General features: G+C 45.4%; 1 protein-coding gene across 1 annotated transcript in view; it reads left to right on the forward strand.

The window, feature by feature from the left end:
* Positions 1-22,141, forward strand: part of LOC116985895 (LITAF domain-containing protein-like) — a 43,282-nt gene that overhangs the window by 5,312 nt on the left and 15,829 nt on the right. The window contains exon 2 of the mRNA XM_033041012.1: positions 14,062-14,228. Coding sequence (XP_032896903.1) covers positions 14,075-14,228 — 154 coding nt within the window. The 5' untranslated portion in view covers positions 14,062-14,074. The remainder of the gene's footprint in view (positions 1-14,061; positions 14,229-22,141) is intronic.

Raw genomic sequence — 22,141 nt, forward strand, 5'->3', positions numbered from 1 at the left:
GTAGTGGGGAAAATGCTAGAGTCAGTTAGTAAAGATGGGATAGCAGCACATTTGGAAAGTGGTGAACTCATTGGACAAAGCCAGCATGGATTTTTGAAAGGTCAATCATGTCTGACGAATCTTATAGAATTCTTCGAGGACACAGAGAGTGTGCAAACTGCTCACAGGCAGCGCCCGGGGTTGGGATCGAACCTGGGTCTCTGGTGCTGTGAGGCAGTGGCTCTACCAGCTGTGCCACTGTGATGCCCATGTTGGCTTCTTATTTCTTTATTTCACATTGCAAACATTAAAGATTTGTGTTTGAAGTGAGTCTGAGTGAAGCATTTTTTTAGGCATTAATTGACAACAATAAAATCTGTAATTTTACTTCGGAGTCACGTGAGTGACTACGTGAAGAACCCGCTCAGTGCGCAGGCGCGGCATTACGCCAGCAGTGCAACAGCGGCCGCAACGGGAGTTAGGCTCTCCCGTTACAGGATGAACCGGACCGTCAGGTGAGTACCCTGAGGTCGGGGTTTCTTTTACAGGTGAGCCTTTTTTCTGCTTGTGTTTTTTACAGGCAGAGAAAAAGGCTCTGGAACAAAACTGTCCCCCGTTCAAGGAGGAACGGTTTCCCGTCGGGGGGAAGGGGGGCAGCAACAGGCGGTAGGAGCGACCCGGTGTTCCGTAATTCCCCGACACCGTGCCGAGGCCAGCCCGCTAGTACCTGAGCAGCGGGCTGGATGCATAGCCACTCGAGAGGCAACCGGCAGGTGTTCCCGATTGGGACGGGACGTCTCTCCACCCGCACGGGGGGAGAGAGAGCCGCCTGAGCCGCTGGAGCGGCTCACGGAGCAGGTGCCTGCGAGACGCGCTGCTTGAGGGGCGCTCTCGCATCTACAAGGCAAAAGCTCCAGAAGAAGGCGGTAGGAACAATTACCGGGCGCTCCGCTATCCCCATCACCGCGCCGAGCCCAGTCCCGCTAGTGCCTGAACTGCGGGCTGGATATCTAGCCATCCGAACAGGCATCCGGCCGGTGGCGTCCGATTCGTCGGACGGGGACATGTCTCTACCTAAAATGGAGGAGAGACAGCCGCCTGAGCTGCATCCAACAGCTATTGGAGCAGCTCCAGCGAGATGCGCAGAAAGAGCGCTCTCGCGAAAAGAAAAAACAAGACTTTCGAAATCTGCCCCCGTCCAACTCCGCAAGAGGAGAAGGGGGGGCAGCAACAGGCGGTAGGAGCGCTATCCGGGCGCACCGCTATCCCCGACACCGAGCCGAGTCCAGCTCCGCTAATGTCTGAACAGCGGGCTGGAGGCAAAGCCAAACGGAAGAGCAACCGGCCGGTGGCATCCGACTCGTCGGACGGGGACGTCTCTCCACCCAGGAGGGGGAGGGACAGCCGCCTGAGCCGCATGGAGCGGCTCTTGGAGCAGGTGCTCCAGCAAGGTGCACCCCGGGAGGGGAGCTCTTGCAGAGGGAGGTCAGGCACTCCCTCTACAGTGCCTCCTGCACTGTCCATTGCATCCTCCTTTCCAGAGGATAGCTTTGGGTACCAGGACTGGGCTGGTCCAGAACAAGGGGTTATGGCTGAAGATTTCGGGAGTATGCAGGGGGTGCAGGAGCAGGAACAGCTGCTTGGTGTAGTGGGCCGCTACGTGTCAAAACCCCGTGCAGGGGAACCGCTAGAGGCCAAACTAGCGGCAAGTATCAATCACCTTTCCAACAGAGCTCTGCAGGGGCAGGTGATTAATGAAGCTTTAGATACTATACGGCGCCGGAGAACTGTGAACCTCTAAAAGTACCAGCGGTGAACAGCCAAATCTGGGGACACATTGGGGCAACCATCCGGCACCACGAGCTAAAGCTGCAGCGGATACTCCGACTATTGACAGCAGGCATCACTTCGTTTGCTCATTCTATAAACAACACCGAGATGACCACCAATCAACAGGATACACTCGCGTTGTTGTGTAACACGCAGTTTGAAATTAATAATCTGCGGAAAGAAATCATCAAACCTGCCATCAGTCCTCGATTTGCCGGGCTGTGTAAAACACCAGCCGATAAGCCAGACAGGCTGCTCTTCGGGAAGGCAGGGTATAAAACGAGCAAACTGAAACACCACCAAGTGGCAGCACCCCGCCGCATCCACCAGTAAACATCCACCATTCAACACTGGTGAAAGCTCGGGGTCCGCTTACTTTCACCGTAAGTCTTTTTTAGACCAGGGCCCAGAGCGGACCCCATGGAAAATGCGCCAACCCCCAACAAACACGCCACATCAGACACCTCGCAAGCCGACCAAAGGGAATCAGAGGAAATACCCGTAACCATGGAGGTAGGTGGGTCTGGTTCCTATCACCTTTTGGGAGGTGGAGGCTTAATACTAACAGGAGGTAGATTGCACCGGTTTGAAGCATAGTGGATATAAAATACAATTCATGTAAGAAAAAACGCCGCCAGTTCAACAATGGCCCCAAAGGGTATTTCTCCCTCCGTCAAAGAGAAACGTGAGGGACAAGCTGAACTGGTGAGACTTATCACAAAGGGGGTCATCGAAAAGACCAAACATGAACCTTTGGAATTTGTATCGAATATATTCACTAAAACCAAAAAAGATGGTGGCTGTCGCCTCATCATTGACTTAACATCACTAAACAAATTTGTTAAGTATATACATTTCAAAATGGAGACATATGTTACTGCCAAACAACTGAATTCCAAAGGATATTCGACAAGTAGCAAGAGTAATTGGGAAAATGGTAGCAGCATTTCCGGCTACTCAATTCGGACCTTTGCACTATCAAAAAAAAAAAAAAATTTTACAGAGAGCAAAGGTACAGGCAATAAAACGACATACAGGTCACTATGATCGTGTCATGAATTTACCCACTGAAGCAATATCAGAGCTACAGTGGTGGGCAGAAAACGTTTGGCATAGTTTCAGCCCTATCTTTATCACTAACCCTACTTTAGTTACTAAAACAGATGCCAGTGCTCAAGGCTGGGGAGCGACTAACTCCATATCCAGCACAGGTGGTAGATGGACTAACCTAGAGTCATCATTACTACTTACACTGGGCATTAACTATCTAGAGATGTTGGGCGCCTTTTATGGTTTAAAAGCATATGTATCTAATATGCAGCACTTGCATGTTCGGTTACAAATTGATAAATACTACGGTGATGGCTTATATTAACCATATGGGTGGCATAAAATCATTGTCATGCGACAAATTGGTCAACATGATTTGGCAATGGTGTGTCGAAAGACATATTTGGCTATCAGCTACTTACCTGCCAGGTAAGCTAAACACCCATGCCATGAGAAAATTAAACGCCTGGGTTGCAAGTTTGAACAGACCTTACCTGGAACTGGGATTGTCCAAACAAACCATCACCATGTCGGCATCCCTTCGAACATCCACCAGAGGCAGTACTTAACCAGCATCAAAAAAGGGAGAAGTACTGCCAGGAAACAGGGACGACATACGCAACAGCTACAGCCACCAACATACTGGAGTTCCTGGCCTATCTACACCACGATGTAGGGATCAGCTACAGTGCCATCAACAACCAGCGCCAGGACAACAGGCGATGGGATCCCATCCACTGGTGGTAAAACTGATGAAGGGCATTTACAATATCAAGCCCTAAGCCCAGGTATACCCATATTTGGGATATCAGTGTGGTCCTACATATCTCAGGGAATGGCCACCAGCCAGATCCCCCGGCCTCGAGCAAGCTACACTAAAGACGCTTAGGTTGATGGCACTTGTATCCGCTCAGAGGGTCCAGTCACTACACCTATTGCGACTGGACAACATGATCACAGCTCCAGACCAGATCTGTCGTTATCCAGCGACTGATCAAACAGAGCAGACCAGGAACACCTAATCCAGTCGTGGCTTACCCACCAGAACCACGGTTATGTGCCATGACTCACCTACTATCCTACATAGACACAACCAAAATATACGAGGGAGATGAAAAGCCTTGTGGGTCAGTCACAAAAACCTTATGGTCGGGTGACGAGCCAAACCATTGCGAGATGGCTCAAGCAGGTGCTAGAAACTGCTGGGATAAACACTAACGTACAAATTTTATTCCACCAGGACAGCATCCATGTCGACGGCTAAAGAATGGACATGCCTATAGACCACATCCTGGCTACAGCAGGATGGTGGGGGGGAAAAGACCGTTCAGAAATTTTATAATAAGCCGTTGGCAAAACCTGGTTTATTTGCAGTAAAGATTTACGAACTGCAATTATTTAATTTAAGCCCAGGGGAGCAACTTAATTCTTTGTTGTTATTGTTTAAAAAATACCATTGTGTTTTTCTACAAATAGACTCATTGGTTGATTACGATAACACTTCCTCCCTCAAGAACTTCGGCAGTGAGTGAAATGAAACTGTTACACGGTTTGAAATCACAGAGCTTTGAAATCTTCACGTAGTCACTCACGTGACTCCGAAGTAAAATAGTAAGATTAAACGAGAACTTACCAGTTTGAGTTTGATCTGTATTTTATGAGGAGTTACGATGAGGGATTACGTGCCCTCCGCTCCCACCCTCATTATATGGATCAAATTAATAAATTGATGTCTCCTTATCTTTACTATGTTTACTTCAAATAACTGTGTCTATCTGTGATTCCACACCGCTGCTTGGAAGTATGCCGCGCCTGCGCACTGAGCGGGTTCTTCACGTAATCCCTCATCGTAACTCCTCATAAAATACAGATCAAACTTCAAACTGGTAAGTTCTCGTTTAATCTTACTATTAATTTGGGTAATTCCAGTCCACATTACTGGAGAGGGGATGGCGGGAGGGGGAGGGGGACGGTAGGAGGAACTGTATAAGAGAGCTGAATACGGCACTAGAAATGCTGCTGGTTCTGAGATGGTTTGGGTCTCGTTGTTTAGTTTTTGCCACGTGTCCAGTGAAAAGATTTTGCCTGAAGAAGGGTCTCGACCCGAAACGTCGCCTATCCCTCCCCTCCATAGATGCTGCCTCACCCGCTGAGTTTCTCCAGCATTTTTTGTCTACCTTCAATTTTTCCAGCATCTGCAGTTCTTTCTTAAACAAAACTTTTTGTTTGCTTGCTATCCAGTCAAAGAAAAGACTGCAGATGAAAACTATCGAGTTGCACCACAGTGCACAGATAAATGATGCAACATTTCATGCAAGAGGTTACAATGAAGGCCAATTACAGATAGTTCAAAGCAAAGATCCTCTATGATCTTTGGTTCAAAGGTCTCCAGTGAGGTAAATGGGTGGTCGGGACCACACTCTAGCTGATGACAGCTGCCAGACAACGGCCGGGGAGAAACGGTGTTGTGGAAACTTGCGTCTTTCTGTAGGTGTGAAATGGAAACACTTTTTAGAGGTTTTGTTTTGACACAAAAGAGAGTTAAATTAAAATGTGTGAACATGACATGTCAGGCAAAGTTGATACTTTTGTTCAGCGATTTGTTACGGGGGGGGGGGGAGGGGGGGTAGAAGGGGGTTGGTTTGTGGTTGACTGCCTCAAAATGTAGACTTCAGTGTTCTTGGGTTGTAAGCCACAGAACTGGAATATGAGGCGCTGTTCCTCCGGTTTGCGTGTGGCCTTTGGCAATGGAGGAGGCCCAGGATAGAAAGGTCAGCATAGGAAATGGAAGGGGTGTTAAAATGGTTACCAACCAGGAGATCACGCAGGCCTAGGCAAACCGTTTTCAGTTGGGAATGTGAAGAGGAGTTAAATCTGACGAAACTAGGCCTAGATCCTGTGTTCCTCATGTGGCCTCCTTTACGTTGATGAGACCAAGCCTAGTTCATAAGCTCATAGGTGATAGGAGCAGAATCAGGCCATTCGGTCCATCAAGTTTACTCCGCCATTCAATCATGGCCCCTCTTATCTTCCCCTCTTAATCCCATTTTCCTGCCTTCTCCCCATAACCCCTGCTGCCCGTACTGATCAAGAATCTATCTATCTCTGCCTTAAAAATATCCATTGACTTGGCTTCCACAGCCTTCTGTGGCAATGAATTCCACAGATTCACCACCCTCTGACTAACAAAATTCCTCCTCATCTCCTTCCCAAAGGAACATCATTTTATGCTGAGGCTATGACCTCTCCACATACATCCTCTCCACATCCACATCCACTCTATCCAGGCCTTTCGCTGTTCAGTAAGTTTCAATGAAGTGTCCCCTCATCCTTCTAAACTCCAGCGAGAACAGGCCCAGCGCCGTCAAACGCTCCAGGCGACTGTGTCTCTGACCACTTGCGCTTAGTCCACCAAAGCTTTTGCTAACTAACCATTTTAACTCCCCTTTCCATACCAACCTTGCACTTCTGAGCAACCTCCATTGCCAGAGTGTGGCCACATGCAAACTGGAGGAAGAGCATCTTGTATTCTGCTTGGCTAGCTTACAGCCTAACAGTATGATCTTTAAATTCTCAAATTTTGGGCAATTGCCTACTAAGAACCACACATTCTTTCACCCCCTCTTTTCCCACATGCCCCACCTGGATGTGAACTCGTATTACTCCTTCCACTTGTATTTCTTCCTCTGGTTCTCTTCTTATCTCACAATTTTTCTTTTCATCTATAGCCTTTGTCCAACCATCTGTCTATCAATCTCTCCCACTTGTATCCACCCATCACTCGCCAGGAATTTACTGCCTCCATCTCGCTCCCAGCTTCCCCCCCCTTCCCCCCACAACAATCAGTCTGAAGAAGGTTCCCAACCCAAAATGCCACCTATCCATGTTCTCTTGAGATGCTCCCTGACCAGCTGAGTTAGTCCAGCACTCAACAAACACAAACTTATTGCAATTGAAAATTCCTTTTTTGAGAATCCAGCAGGAAAACTGTCTGGACACTAATTTCCTTGTCATTTTTGTCACAATCATCTCTATAATACAGCTTTCTCTGCAACCATCACATTACAACAGGACAATCTTTACATCGGGGTTGCATTTAGAGTCATAGAGTGATGCGGTGGGGAAACAGACCCTTCGGCCCAACTTGCCCACACCGGCCAACACGCCCCAGCTACACTAGTCCCACCTGCCAGCGTTTGGTCCAAATCCCACCAAACCTGTCCTATCCATGTTAGGATAGAATTAACTTCCTTGTTGACACGAAGCTCAGAGTAAACTGTAGACGTACAATAATGGTACATTTGATAACTGGTGTGAACGAGCAGAATTGTGCAAGATTGTGCAATCCAAGTACAAAAAAAGTGAAACTACAATGAGATGGTTGGGAATATGAATCTCCAAGGTCTTCGCTTTCTTCCCACACTCCAAAAACATACAGTTTTGTAGCTTAATTGGCTTGGTATAAATGTAAATTTTCTCCTAGTATGTGTAGGATAGTGTTAAGGTGCGGAGATCGCTGGTCAGTGTGGGCTCGTATCCGCGCTGTATCTCTAAACTAAAACTAAACTAAATTAGCTAGATTAAAGTTTGTTGGATTGAACCAATTTTAAATTCAGCTTTTATCTTGCTTTGGGCTTTTTGAAATGCTTGAATGTTAGAATCTGTGGTTTACACACCACGGCACAACTGAAAGCTTGAGATAACATTAGTTAGAGGCAATACTCATAGTTTGGCGTGCCATAAATTCAAAGAATTCCACCCCTGATCAATTTGAGCTTGTGCCTTAAATCTTGCGGTTCCACATCCTGAGCACTCATCCGATTTTCCTTTTTCCTTTTTGTTTTCTGTTTGCCAAACATTGTGAATTTGTTTGGTTGATACAATCTTCAAAGATGGTTTTTGTTTTCCGCATGGCAGGCTGCCTAAAGTTGCAATTGCTCGCATGCTGAATCTGTTCCAACCTAGAATGGGTAACACATGCAAACAACTGACCCAGTAAAACACACATAAGACCCAGTAAAACACACAACTACATGTATTTAATCTAAGCACCCATCTCCAGCACTTTGGTCAGTAATACACATTGTTCTATTTCTGAGCTCATATTCAAACAAGTTAAGAATAGTTAACAAGAACAAGAAACGTATTCAATTATTTCATTTTTTTTTTAATTGTACTTGGAGCCAAGAGTGTTTAATCATCCTATGGACTGGAATAATCCAATTATTTCTTGCCCTTCTCTCTCTCTGGGCTCATGGCCCACTGAACGTTGGTTCGAGTCCAGATCTCTCAATGTGAATGTCGGGCAATGTGGAAGTCAGGACTTCCAGCCAGCAGAGTCTGGGAGGGGGCAAGCAATGATGAATGCAATTGGGGAAGCCATTAGCCATGGGAATAATGCTTCAGGCAACTATTCTGAGATTCCACACAGTTACTGATATAAATATCAGCCATCTTACGTGGTCAACTGCACTTCTCTGGAAGGCCTGGGTCCATCTATGGTTGCAGACCTGTCTTAAGAAGGGCCTTGACCCGAAACGTCACCCATTCCTTCTCTCCAGATTTGCTGCCAGTCCCGCTGAGTTACTCCAGCATTTAGTGTCTATTGTTACGACTCCCGAATGCAAGTACTTCAGAGCCACGTAACACAAGTCAAAAACCAGGTTCAGGTTCAAAAAACAGTTTTAATTATTCATTGGAACACAAAACTCAAACCTGATTTAAACAACCCAGTCAGGGATATGGATAAACCGACAAACAATTTAACAATGCTCCAGCCAGCCACGCCATGGGCCGTCGAACCGGAGATTCCAAAACCTGCCCAAAGAGTTACAACCCTGAAACCAAAATACACAAAAACTCTAAGGTCAGCCCTTATCCGTCCCAATTCAATATCTGTTAACAAGGAATGGTGAAAATACACAAAGTTCTATGCCATGTGGTCAGGCTTCCTCGGCCCCCACCAACAGTCTGCTCATCAGTCAGAGTCTACGACGAAGAGAAGAGAATCCTGGGAAGCTCTCGTATTTATACTTCAGATGAGTCACCCGTCACCTGACGCAGCTGGGCCAATCGGGTACAGGAGCCTTTAACCCCTCGATTCCAGACTCACAGCCACGAGGCCTGTGCTTGGGAGAGAAACAGAGAGGTAAGTACATAGCATTCACCAGGGGGGGGGGGAAGCGCCTAACACTATCTTCGGTGTAAAGCGGCATCTGCAGTTCCTTCCCATACGGAACAATGACATTCTTTTTTGCTGCATCTTTGCAAGTCCACTTAATTTAACAATACGATAAATAAATGTACCACAAATTAATAAGTCATTACTAGGTATCTAAAACATTATGGTGCAAAACAAAAGGACACTGTACAACCAAAAACAAAGTGAGAGACTTGGACAATCAATGTGGTTGCATGTGGTACTCCAACTGTAACTGCTCAGGCAGGAAGGCTCTGCAGAGGGTTGGGAGAGGATCATTGGCGCCTCCCTACCCTCGGTACAAGAACTGTTCCAGAGCCGCTGCCTGGAAAAAGCACTGAGCATAGCAAAGGACAGGCTGCACCCCCTCCACATACACCTGGATCTCCTGCCATCAGGCAAGAGATACCGTAGCATCAAAGCCCGGACAACCAGACTGCTAAACAGCTTCCTGCCACAGGCTGTGAGGCTGCTAAACAGTCACTCCACCTGATTCTGCTGCTTTTTTGCACTGACAATTTAATAACAACTCTGGCACTGGCCACTGAAATCAGCTGCCCTGGACAATTTATGACCGATCAGCCATGATCACAATGAATGGCGGTGCTGGCTCGAAGGGCCGAATGGCCTCCTTCTGCACCTATTTTCTATGTTTCTATGTTTCAAATAATGAACATTGCAGCCAGTTCTAGCTTCTGCTTCTTCTTCTTCTTGCTTATGGCGTGCACAGCCTAAAGTTGTAGGACAACTTGTTCTATTTGATCTTACTTGATTGTGCATGTCAGGTTGATTGCATTTGTCGAAACAGGGAGGACCACATGAAGGTTGCAATCTCCCACCCCCTGGCTTCTGCAAAAGGACACACAGTGCCGGAGTAACTCAGCAGGTCAAGCAGCATCTCTATTGAGAACATGAATAGGTGATCTTTTTGGTCTAGAGCAGTGGTTCCCAACCTTTTTTTGGCCATGCCCCACCTAATCACCTCTAAAATCCTGATGCCCCCCCTCCCCCCCATATTTTAGCACGAGCAGACAAAGAAATAATTCTCAGAAAATGGAATTTACTCAAAATAACATCTGAAACATAAACTACATATGTTTACCTGATGCCCCCCTTAAAAATCAAATTGCCCCCCTGTGGGGCGTATGCCCCACATTGGGAACCACTGGTCTAGAGCCTGTCTTCAAGGAAGTGCAGCAGCCAACTTGTACACAATAAAAATCTCTCAACGATTTGCGATAAAAACTGGGTAAGATGGTCGAGGGAGGTTTATTCTTTCGTCTATTGGAATGTAGCAATCTTCGAACAGCAATTGAATATCAGTTTGATGCCCCAGTCCCTGGAGTTGGGGGTCGAACCCACAAACTTCTGACGGCGTGCGAATGTAACCGCAGTCATGAGCTGCTGACCGCAAGTGCAATCAGATAGCGAAATTTGTTTGTTTTTTTGTTCATCACCTCTCTCAAAAATGGCAACAGCGATCCAAAGGAAAGCAACTGGAAAAATACTAAGATAGACACACAATGCTGGAGTAACTCAGCGGGTCAGGCAGCATCTCTGGAGAGAAAGAATGGGTCATTACCTTCCGTGTCAAAACCAACTTCTTCAGTTTCTTTCTATACATTTGTAAAATGCCAAGTTGGCAAATGAGCCAAGATATGTGAAGTGAATAGATATGGTGACAATTATGAAGCTTCACATCTGCTGGCCTGCTGTTTTCTCAGTATTTTGTGTTTTCAAGAGAGAGTTACATTTAGCTCTTAGGGCTAAATGAATCAAGGGATATGGGAGAAAAAGAAAGAACGGGCTACTGATTTTAGATGATCTGCCAAGATCATATTGAATGGTGGTGCTGGCCCGAAGGGCTGAATGACCTACTCCTGCACCTATTTTTCTATGTTTCTTTTGTGGGTATTCATAAGGTCATAAGTGATAGGAGCAGAATTGGGCCAGATCAGGTCTACTCCGCCATTCATTCATGGCTGATCTATCTCTCCTGCCTTCTCCTGATAAACCCTGATACCCTAACTAATCAAGAATCTATCTATACCTATCTATATCCATTGACAGCCTCCACAGCCTTTTTACTAGTCCTCGGCTCTCCGACTAGTGAAAACATCCTCTCCACATCCACTCTATCCAAGCCTTTCACTATTTGGTAAGTTTCAATGAGGTTCTCCCTCATCCTTCTAAACTCCAGTGAGTAAAGGCCCAGTACCATCAAACGCTTTTCATGAGTATCTGTTCAATTTACTAGATTTACTTCAGATTTACTAGAATGTTGCCTGGGTTTCAACAACTAAGTTACAGAGATAGGTTGAATAAGTTAGGTCTTTATTCTCTGGAGCGCAGAAGGTTAAGGGGGGACTTGATAGAGGTCTTTAAAATGATGAGAGGGATAGACAGAGTTGATGTGATCAAGCTTTTCCCTTTGAGAATAGGGAAGATTCAAACAAGAGGACATGACTTCAGAATTAAGGGACAGAAGTTTAGGGGTAACATGAGGGGGAACTTCTTTACTCAGAGAGTGGTAGCGGTGTGGAATGAGCTTCCAGGGGAAGTGGTGGCGGCAGGTTCGTTGGTATCATTTAAGAATAAATTGGATAGGCATATGGATGAGAAGGGAATGGAGGGTTATGGCATGAGTGCAGGCAGGTGGGACTAAGGGAAAAAAATTGTTCGGCGCGGACTTGTAGGGCCGAGATGGCCTGTTTCCGTGCTGTAATTGTTATATGGTTATATGGTTAATTTGAAAACCAACTTGTATCTGTAATATCTTTTAACGCAACATATTTCCCCTTTGGAGATTTTTGGCATCCTCCCACTTTGGAAGTATATTTTAAAGGGTCAGAATGCGATTTATCCTATTGATTTCTTTTTCCTCTTGTAATGGGTTTGCAGAACAAGCTAAATGTCTTCTCGTTTATTTGGTTTTCAATATTTTCTGCTGTAATCTGCCCGTGTTGGTGGTTACCAGGGATACTAATGCCACAAGGTTTCAGTTCATTGTGTCAGCTTATCTTTGTTTGATTTGACTTTCAAACATTGGTTGTGGAGAGACCAGTGTTGCTGTGTTATGGCTCAGGCTTGGAAAAGTAACTGGAAAATCTATGATGCAGTCAGTGGCTCAAAGGGTGTGACTGGGGGGTTGAAAGTGGATCTGGACACTATATAGGTGAAATTTGAATTAAAAATCGGGTAAAATACTAATTAGATAACAAAAGATAGACACAAAAGGCTGGAGTAACTCAGCGGGACAGGCAGCATCTCTGGAGAGAAGGAATAGGTGACGTTTTGGGTCAAAACAACTTTTTTAGCCAACCCGATTCCTTCTCTCCAGAGATGCTGCCTGTCTCCCTGAGTTACTCCTGCTTTTTGTCTATCTTCGGTGTAAACCAGCATCTGCAGTTTCCTCCCACACAGTATCAATGTAGAATTCTCCAATTTTTGGTAACCTCTGAGTAACCTCCAAGTAACTCCCACAAACCCCTCCCCTTTTCTACCGAATACCTCCCCCTCTCTTCCCCTCCCCCCCCCCCCCTTCCTGATTCATACAAGTGTCAGGAGGTTAATGGGGGGAAGGCAGGAGAATGGGATTGAGAGGGAAAGATAGATCAGCCATGATTGAATGGCGGAGTAGACTTGATGGGCCAAATGGCCTAATTCTGCTCCAAAAACCTATGAACTTATACCAGGAGAAGAAAAAGAGGCATCATATGTTAGGACTATTTGGAGGGCCAAATATCCAATGGCTTGCAGCAAGGAAGCAGTAGATTTTGTTCTGATGCCCCTGTGGGAGATTCGCATTGTGCCTGCAATTGAATGGGTATTGCACAGGAGCAAGTAATGGTGGTGTGTTTGATCAGGACCTCTGCTGTTGTCTAAACTATTTGCCCTTCTGAGTGCTTAGAAACATAGAAAACGGGTGCAGGAGTAGGCCATTCGGTCCTTCATGCCAGCACCGCCATTCAATATGATCATGGCTCATCATCCAAAATCAGTACCCCGTTCCTGCTTTTTCCCCATATCCCTTGATTTCGTTCGGCCTAAAGAGCGAGATGAGTGCTTGGTTTATCATTCCCTATCCCAAATCCATGCTGGTTGCTGGGTGAATTGGTCTATTTGTTTGTTTGTTTACTTTGTTTGCCGCCTCAGTGAAGTCTCAATCCCTAGTTTAGTTTATTGTCACGTGTACCGAGGTACAGTGAAAAGCTTTTGTTGCGTGCTATCCAGTCAGCGGAAAGACAATCCGCGATTACAATCGAGCTATCCACTGCGTACAGATACGTACAGATATACCACACGCTGTCTCGGCAGGGCCAGCAGCAGAATCAAGAGCGAGTCGCACCCTGACCACTCCCTCTTCTCCCCCTCTCCCATCAAGCAAAATGTACAGAGTGTGAAAACGAACACCTCCAGGCAACTGAATCATCCTCCCTCACTAGAGAGCAGTTCTGTATTACTATCTATCTAATTGGTGTCCCACGGGCTATTTTTGATCAGACTTTACTGGCTTTACCTTGCACTAAACGTATATACCTTGCCCTTATCATATAGCTATACACTGTAAATGGCTCGATTGCTACCACGTATTGTCTTTCCGTTGACTAGTTAGCACACAACACAAGACAATAAATTAAACTGAACTGAATATGATGAAGGGAATAGCATGAATAATGCTTGGTGCAAGATAAAGCCAGCAACGTCTGATCAAAGATAGTGCGAGTGTGAATGACTCACTGTGAATTACCTATGGTACGAGTGAATGATTAGGGAACCTGTGTGGAGTTAGTTGATGTGCGTGTGGGAGAGTGAGAATGCCTTGATGCCAGCACAGATTTGATGGACCAAATGGCCTCATTCTTATGAGAATATGATGTGGGTGGCCAGGATCCACGGAATAATCGTGCTCTGTTGCCCAGCAAGAAAGAAAACTTCTCAATTTAAACTGGTCTTAATCTGATTCATGAAGTTTGAGAAACGTTTTCTTTGTGTGTCTTCAGGTGATCTGAGCTAATGGAGGGGAAGGCTACAAGCAGTGCTCCCCCTGGCTACCATGAATCTATGCAGCCACCAGGTTACCACGGAAACCCACCTTATCCACCAGGGCCTCCAATGGCAGCTCCAATGGGCCCTTCGTACCCTGTCGTGATTGGTCAACCTCCTGTGGGTAAGTCAATGTACAGTGAAGTGAACTCCTCTCCCCTCACAGCCCGCTGGGTCCTGGCCGTGGTTGATGGATTGGAAAGGCCTTGCTCTTGGGTCAGCACGCTCCATGCATGTCCTGGCACCCATCCACCATGAATTATGCCTCGGTTGCCAAGGTATTTATTACTGACCTTCCATCGATCAGGAGTCCCAGTTTATAGATTGTAGCATGGGATGGGAATGGGCTCTTCTGACCACAATGTCTGTGCCGAACAAGATGCCCAATTAAACTATTCTCACCTGCCTGCACGTGATCCATATCTCTCCATTCTCTGCATATCCATGTGCATCTTGAAAAGCCCCCTTGAACTCCGCTATCATTTCTGATTCCACCATCCCTGGCAGTAGGTTCTAGGTATCCACTGCCATCAATGAAAACAAACCTTGCCCTGCACACTTTCTTTAAATGCTGCCTCTCTCTCCTTTAAAGCTATGTCCTCTGGTTTAGCTTACAGCTCAGCTTAGCTTAGTTTAGAGAAATACAGCAAGGAAAGAGGCCCCATGGCCCACCGAGTCCGCACCGACCAGCGATCCCCGCACATTAAAACCATCCTACACACACTAGGGACAATTTACACTTATTCCAAGCCAATTAACCTACTAACCTGTACGTCTTTGGAGTGTGGGAGGAAACCGGAGATCCCGGAGAAAACCCACGCAGGTCACGGGGAGAATGTAGGAATCTCATACAGACTGCACCCGTCGTCAGGATCGAACCCGGGTCTCCAGCAGTGTAAGGCTGCAACTCTACCGCTGCGCCACCGCGCCGCCCACTGAAAGCACATTCATGACTTTTACAGCTGTGTACACAAATTCCTGCTGTCAGTTTGTTAGTCATGGGATAGCAATATTTTGACAATCAAAACTGATGCAAAACATGCAGTTATGGCTCACTCCCCATATTTCATAACATTCTGAGTACGTCCAGCTTTTCTGTCTATGTTTCAGATTTCCAGTCTTTTAGTTAAGACAGTATTGACCATATAATGGCAGTATGGGCAGCATGGTGGCGCAGTGGTAGAGTTGTCCTTCCGTAGATGGATGCTACTGGATGTACACGGCTTGTACTCGCTGGAATTTAGAAGATCGAGGGGGGATCTGATAGAAACTTACAAAATTCTTAAAGGGGTTGGACAGGCTAGATGCAGGAAGATTGTTCCCGATGTTGGGGAAGTCCAGAACAAGGGGTCACAGTTTAAGGATAAGGGGGAAATCTTTTAGGACCGAGATGAGAAAAACATTTTTCACACAGAGAGTGGTGAACCTGTGGAATTCTCTGCCACAGAAGGTAGTTGAGGCCAGTTCATTGGCTATATTTAAGAGGGAGTTAGATGTGGCCCTTGTGGCTAAAGGTATCAGGGGGTATGGAGAGAAGGCAGGTACAGGATACTGAGTTGGATGATCATATTGAATGGCGGTGCAGGCTCGAAGGGCCGAATGGCCTACTCCTGCACCTATTTTCTATGTTTCTACGTGATAACATCATTATTGACAGGTATGCTAAAGTGTCATGGTATTGTTGGTCACCATTCTTTCTTTTAAGCCCCATTTTATGCCTTTAAACACAAGAAAACTTCTTGCCAACGGTAAATAGCGAGTTTAAAGAACCCGCCCAAGTTCAAGTCAAGTTACATTTATTGTCACATGCATCAATTGGTACAGTGAGATTTGAGTTACCGTACGGCCATATGAATAAAAAAGAGCACAATACACGATAGAATTTAACATGAACATCCCCACACAGCGGAATCAACGTTTCCCACTTTGAGGGAAGGCAATAAAGTCGTCATCTTCCTCATTGTTCCTCATTGTTCCTCATTGATCCCCCAGTGAGTCAGACAGCATTTTTTCAGACTCTCCAGCATTTTGTGTTCATCTCCGACATAAACCAGCATCTGCCGTTCCTTCCTACGGACACCCATGCTATTCTTCAGTTTCGTTTATTGTCACGTGTATCGAGGTACAGTGAAAAACTTTTGTTGCGTACTATCCAGTCAGCGGGAAGACAATACATGATCGCAATCACGCCATTTAGAGTGTATAGATACGTGTTAAGGGAATAACGCTTAGTGCGATTCTGCAAATGGCATTAGTGACTCACATACATGTTACGTGCCTTATATTCATCCCACTCCAGGCACATGCCACATATTCAACCTACTCCAGGCTCCTTGCATTTGAGGCTGTTAACTTTTTGCAGAGAATGTCGGCTGGAAGCAAGGAGCAAGCAGATCAAACTTGAAGATACTTTCAAAGACCTTGTGTGCAATCATCGAGCCCGCAGCATTGAACACACCCCCAGATACCCGGGTTATATCCTGACTATGGGTGCTGTCTGTGTGGACTTTGTATGTTCTCCCTGTGATCACGTGGTTTTTCTCTGGGTTATCCAGTTATCCATTGTTCCCGATGTTGGGGAAGTCCAGGACAACGGGTCACAGTTTAAGGATAAGGGGGAAATCTTTTAGGACCGAGATGAGAAAAACATTTTTCACACAGAGAGTGGTGAATCTGTGGAATTCTCTATCGCAGAAGGTAGTTGAGGCCAGTTCATCGGCTATATTTAAGAGGGTTAGATGTGGCCCTTGTGGCTAAAGGGATCAGGGGGTATGAAGGCAGGTACAGGATACTGAGTTGGATGATCAGCCATGATCATATTGAATGCAGGCTTGAAGGGCCGAATGGCCTACTCCTGCACCTATTTTCTATGTTTCTATGTATCTCCCACACTCCAAAGACGTACAGGTTCGTAAGTTAATTGACTTTGGTAAAAATTGTAAATTGCCCCGAAGGTATGTCGGACAGTGATAGTGTATCAGTGGCGACTCGGTGGGCCGAAGGGCCTGTTTCCGTGCTGTATTTCTAAACTAAATTAAACTACCCAGACTCAGACCTACTAACGGCTTCCTGGTTCTGTACGGGCACAGGACAACCTACATATCTCTCGCCTCATTTACTGAGGCATCTGGTCGAAGGAACCCACAATCCTTCCCATGCTGTTTCATAGTTTACTGCTTCTCAATACTGGCTCCCTTCCACCATAACAGCAACAATACCCACCCATCCGTTACATGTTGGTCTTGTACTTCTTGTTTTCAAAAGCTTTCACAAAAATTGGGCGTTAATCTTCCCGAATTAAAACCATTGTAATTATTGTGACCTTTGGAAAATCAGTCCAACAGCATTGCCTGAAAAGTCAACATGGTTGAATTGAAATATCTCCAAAGGGCGGCACATCAGTGGAGTTGTTGCCTTACAGCGCCAGAGAACCGGGTCCGATCCTGACTGCTGGTGCTGTCCGACCGGAGTTTGTACGTTCTCCCTGTGACAACGTGGGTTTTCTCCGGGGGCTCCGGTTTCCTCCCACATTTCAAAGAAGTACAGGTTTGTAGATTAACTAGATTGTTTTAATTATGTAAATTGCCACCAGAGGGTAGGATGCAAATCTGGGAAAACATAGAACTCATGTGGACAGGTGATTGTTGGTCAGCGCGGACTTGGTGGGCTGAAGGGCCTGATTCCACGCTGTATCTCTAGGCCAAAAACAAACGTGATAATATCACCAATTGCAACTTGCTATTTCCTTTCAACGTGCAAGAAACTCCCATCTGAAATAACATCGTGTGACTTTGAGATTGAAGTGACTTTATTGCAACACAGCTTATTTAGGATTGTAAATGCCATCACAAAGACGAAAGAACTCCAAATCTTTCACTCCAAAGAAATGTTACCAAGGACCTTGAGATTTCAATGTGCAAAACGATTTCATTTCATACCCCCAGCATTCATGTTTTATACCAATTGAGGAACCAGTTTATCTGGTTATGAAAAATGTTCATTGTTCCCTAGTGAATAATAAAATGAGAGTTGACAACACAAACTTTTATGAGATTAGGAAGTTTTTTTTACTGAGGAACTGATAGGATGTGCTTCCCCTATCTCTTTGTCCTCTGCCTTTAAGTTAACTAGGTGCTGACGTGAATGCAGTACATCTTGGATACGTGTCATTGGGATGGAGCCAAGTAATAGCACAGTGTGTGCTTAACAGGGGTTCCTGAGTTTAGTTTAGGTTAGAGATACAGCGCGGAAACAGGCCCTTCGGCCCACCGAGTCCGCACCGACCAGCGGTCCCCGCACATAACTCTTCTACACACGCTAGGGACAATTTACACATACACCGAGCCAATTAACCTACAAACCTGTACGTCTTTGGAGTGTGGGAGGAAACCGAATATCTCGGAGAAAAATCACGGGGAGGACGTACAAACTCCACCCGTAGTCGGCAAGGGGCGGAAATCTCAGGGGGACAGGGGGGGACACGTCTCCTCATTGTTTTGAGAGGTGGGGGATGATCCCCCTCATGTTTTGTAATCCGTATTTTAAAACTCGGTGAAAAAAAGGCTATTAAAAATCTCCGCTTCCCGCGAGACAGTGGGGTTGGGACTGATGATCGAGGGCGCCGATTGGACGAGAGACACATTGATCAGCAGGCAGTGGGGGGGGGGGGGACCATGATGATTCAGCGCGATGATTGGAGGATGGAGATGTCGGTCAGAGGCGGAGGTAAGGGGGTGGGACTGAGGATAGAGTGCGGTGATTGGAGGAGATAGAAGTTCTGGTGGAGCTAAGATCATAGAGCGGAGCTTGAATTGGCCTGTTCGCGGGGCTTTTCATCGCCCGGCCCGGCGGGCTCATCACTGTGGTGGTGGGCCTGATCCCTGATAACGATGAGAAGGCCTACCGGGAGGAGGTGGCTGATCTGGCACTCTGGTGTCAGGCCAACAGCCTCCTCTTGAATGTCAAAAATACGAAGGAGCTGATTGTGGACTTTAGAAGGGCTCAACATCCGAGGACGTACACGCCACTGGAGATAAATGGGACTACTGTGGATCGGGTGAGCAGCTTTAAATACCTGGCAGTCCACATCACAGAGGGTCTGACATGGACTACACACACACTGCCGCACTGGTGAGTAAGGCAAGGCAGCGCCTTTATCGCTTCAGGCAGCTGAGGAAATTCAGAGTCTCTCTGAGGATCCTTCAGTGCTTCTACTATGGGGCTGTAGAAAGCATCTTGTCCGGCAACATCTCGATCTGGTTTGGGAACAGCTCTGCCCAGGACAGGAAGGATCTGCAGAGAGTAGTGCGTTAGGCCGAACGAACTATGGAAACAGCACTCACCCCCCCCCCTGTAGGACCTATACACCAGGAGGTGCAGATCCAGAGCCAGCAACATAATGAAGGACCCCTACCACCCCAGCAATGGACTGTTTCAGTTGCTACGGTCAGGCAAGCGCCTCCGCTGTCACGCTGCGAAAACAGAGAGGATGAGACGGAGTTTCTTCCCACAGGCCATCAGGACTGTAAACTCTGATCTCACCAGGGACTAATTTACTAATTTACTAATTTACTGTTGTGTTGTGTCTTTTTTTCTTTTTGTTACTAAAATGTAAATACTGATTCTATTCTGTTCTGTTGTTCTGTGGTGTTTGCACAATCCGCAGGCATTGCCACTTTAATTTCACTGCACATCTTGTATGTGTATGTGACAAATAAAGTTGACTTGACTTGACTTGACTCTTGTCTCACTTGCCTGTGTTTGTTAAGGATGTGAATGTGGGATGCTTTCAATGTTTCCCCCGTCATATGGAATTCAGGCAAGTGATACTCTGCATGGACTCGGTGTGCCAAATGGCGTGTCGCCTCACTTTATCTCTAATCTAAACGAAATTGCACGCTATTCTACAAATGTGGTCGGACCAAATTCCTATAAAGCTGCATCACAACTTCCTTCATTTGAGTGGGGGATTCGGATTGGATTCGAACCTTGAGTTTTGGATAAGTTTTTTAATAAATGTGTTCACTTTAAATGCTGTAAAACCGGATCACTCTTGCGCCCTTGTTGACAGTCAGGTATTTTCGGCACTATTAGATTTTATTCCTATTAATACACCAACACAGTTTTTACTTGGTTGAACGTCACAATGTAGCTCAATTACATTTTCAGGTGATCTAGTGAGCAGAGGAACAGGTTCTTGGTGAATATGGGAAATAAAAACCAGCTGATCTAGATGCCAAATCATAGGAATTTCAAACAATAGCTTGTGGATGATCAGTATTTATTGCCACATAGGGGTATGGAGGCCGTCGATGGGTATCTTTAAGGCAGAGATAGATTCGTGATTATTACAGGTGTCTGGGGTTATGACAATAGACAGTAGGTGCAGGAGTAGGCCATTCGGCCCTTCGAGCCAGCACCGCCATTCAATGTGATCATGGCTGATCATCCCCAATCAGTACCCCGTTCCTGCCTTCTCCTCATATCCCCTGACTCCGCTATTTTTAAGAGCCCTATCTAGCTCTCTCATCCAGAAAACCTGCCTCCACCGCCCTCTGAGGCAGAGAATTCCACAGACTCACCACTCTCTGTGAGAAAAAGTGTTTCCTCGTCTCCGCTCGAAATGGCTTACTCCTTATTCTTAAACTGTGGCCCCTGGTTCTGGACTCCTCCAACATCGGGAACATGTTTCCTGCCTCTAGCGTGTTCAAACCCTTAACAATCTTATGTGTTTCAATGAAATCGCCTCTCATCCTTCTAAACTCCAGAGTGTACAAGCCCAGCTGCTCCATTCGCTCAGCATATGACAGTCCCGCCATCCTGGGAATTAACCTTGTAAACCTACGCTGCACTCCCTCAATAGCAAGAATGTCCTTCCTCAAATTAGGGGACCAAAACTGCACACAATATAGGGGCTGAAATTACGATAAAAGACATTGAAGAATCAATAAAGTCCTTAAAAAATGGAAAGTCGGCAGGACCCGATGGTCTAAATTCGGAATTTTATAAAAAAATTTATGATTTGCTTTCCCCACGCCTACAGACAATGTACAAATACGCCTATACTCAACAGAAACTCCCAGAAACTTTAAATGAATCTACAATCATACTTATACCAAAAACGGACAAGGATCTTGAAGACCCAGGTTCATACAGAGCTATAGCCCTCTTAAATACTGATCAGAAAATATTAACTAAGATTCTATCTAATAGATTGAGCTTAGTGATCAGTAAATTAATACATCCCGACCAAACAGGGTTTATCCCCAAATGGTATTCATTTTTTAATCTGAGAAGATTATTTAATATTATATACTCCAATAGAATCCCTAACGCAGAGCTAGCAATTATCTCATTAGATGCTGAAAAAGCATTTGACCAGGTAGAATGGCCATATTTATTTTCGGTGATGGAAAAATTTCAACTAGGAGAGAAGTACTGTACATGGGTTAAATTGTTATATTCTAACCCAACAGCTAGAATATTAACAAACAAAATGTTATCAACTAAATTTAATCTCTCTAGAGGCTGTAGACAAGGATGCTCACTATCCCCACTATTATTTGCTCTTGCAATCGAACCCCTAGCAGAAAGCGTTAGAAACCATCCAGGAATATTTGGATACAATACTAGAGACACAAGGAATAAAATCTCCTTATATGCAGATGATATACTAATATATATTACAAAATTAGAAACTAGTATTCCAAACCTATTAAATCTAATAACTCAATTTGGTCAGTTTTCGGGATATAGAATCAATTGGAATAAAAGCGAAATCATGCCAATAACAAAATTCAATTTACATACAATACAACAATCCCCTTTTAAAATAGTTAAAGATAAATTTAAATACTTAGGAATCTATGTAACTAAGACATATACCTCTTTATTTAAACTAAATTTCCCACCCTTACTGAATAAACTACATAAGAATATTCAATACTGGAAAACACTCCCCATTTCAATGCTTGGGAGAATTAATGCTATAAAAATGATTTTTTTACCGCAACTGCTGTACCTACTTCAATTAATTCC

Source organism: Amblyraja radiata, chromosome 22 (assembly GCF_010909765.2).
Source record: "Amblyraja radiata isolate CabotCenter1 chromosome 22, sAmbRad1.1.pri, whole genome shotgun sequence".
Classification (NCBI taxonomy): Eukaryota; Metazoa; Chordata; class Chondrichthyes; order Rajiformes; family Rajidae; genus Amblyraja; species Amblyraja radiata.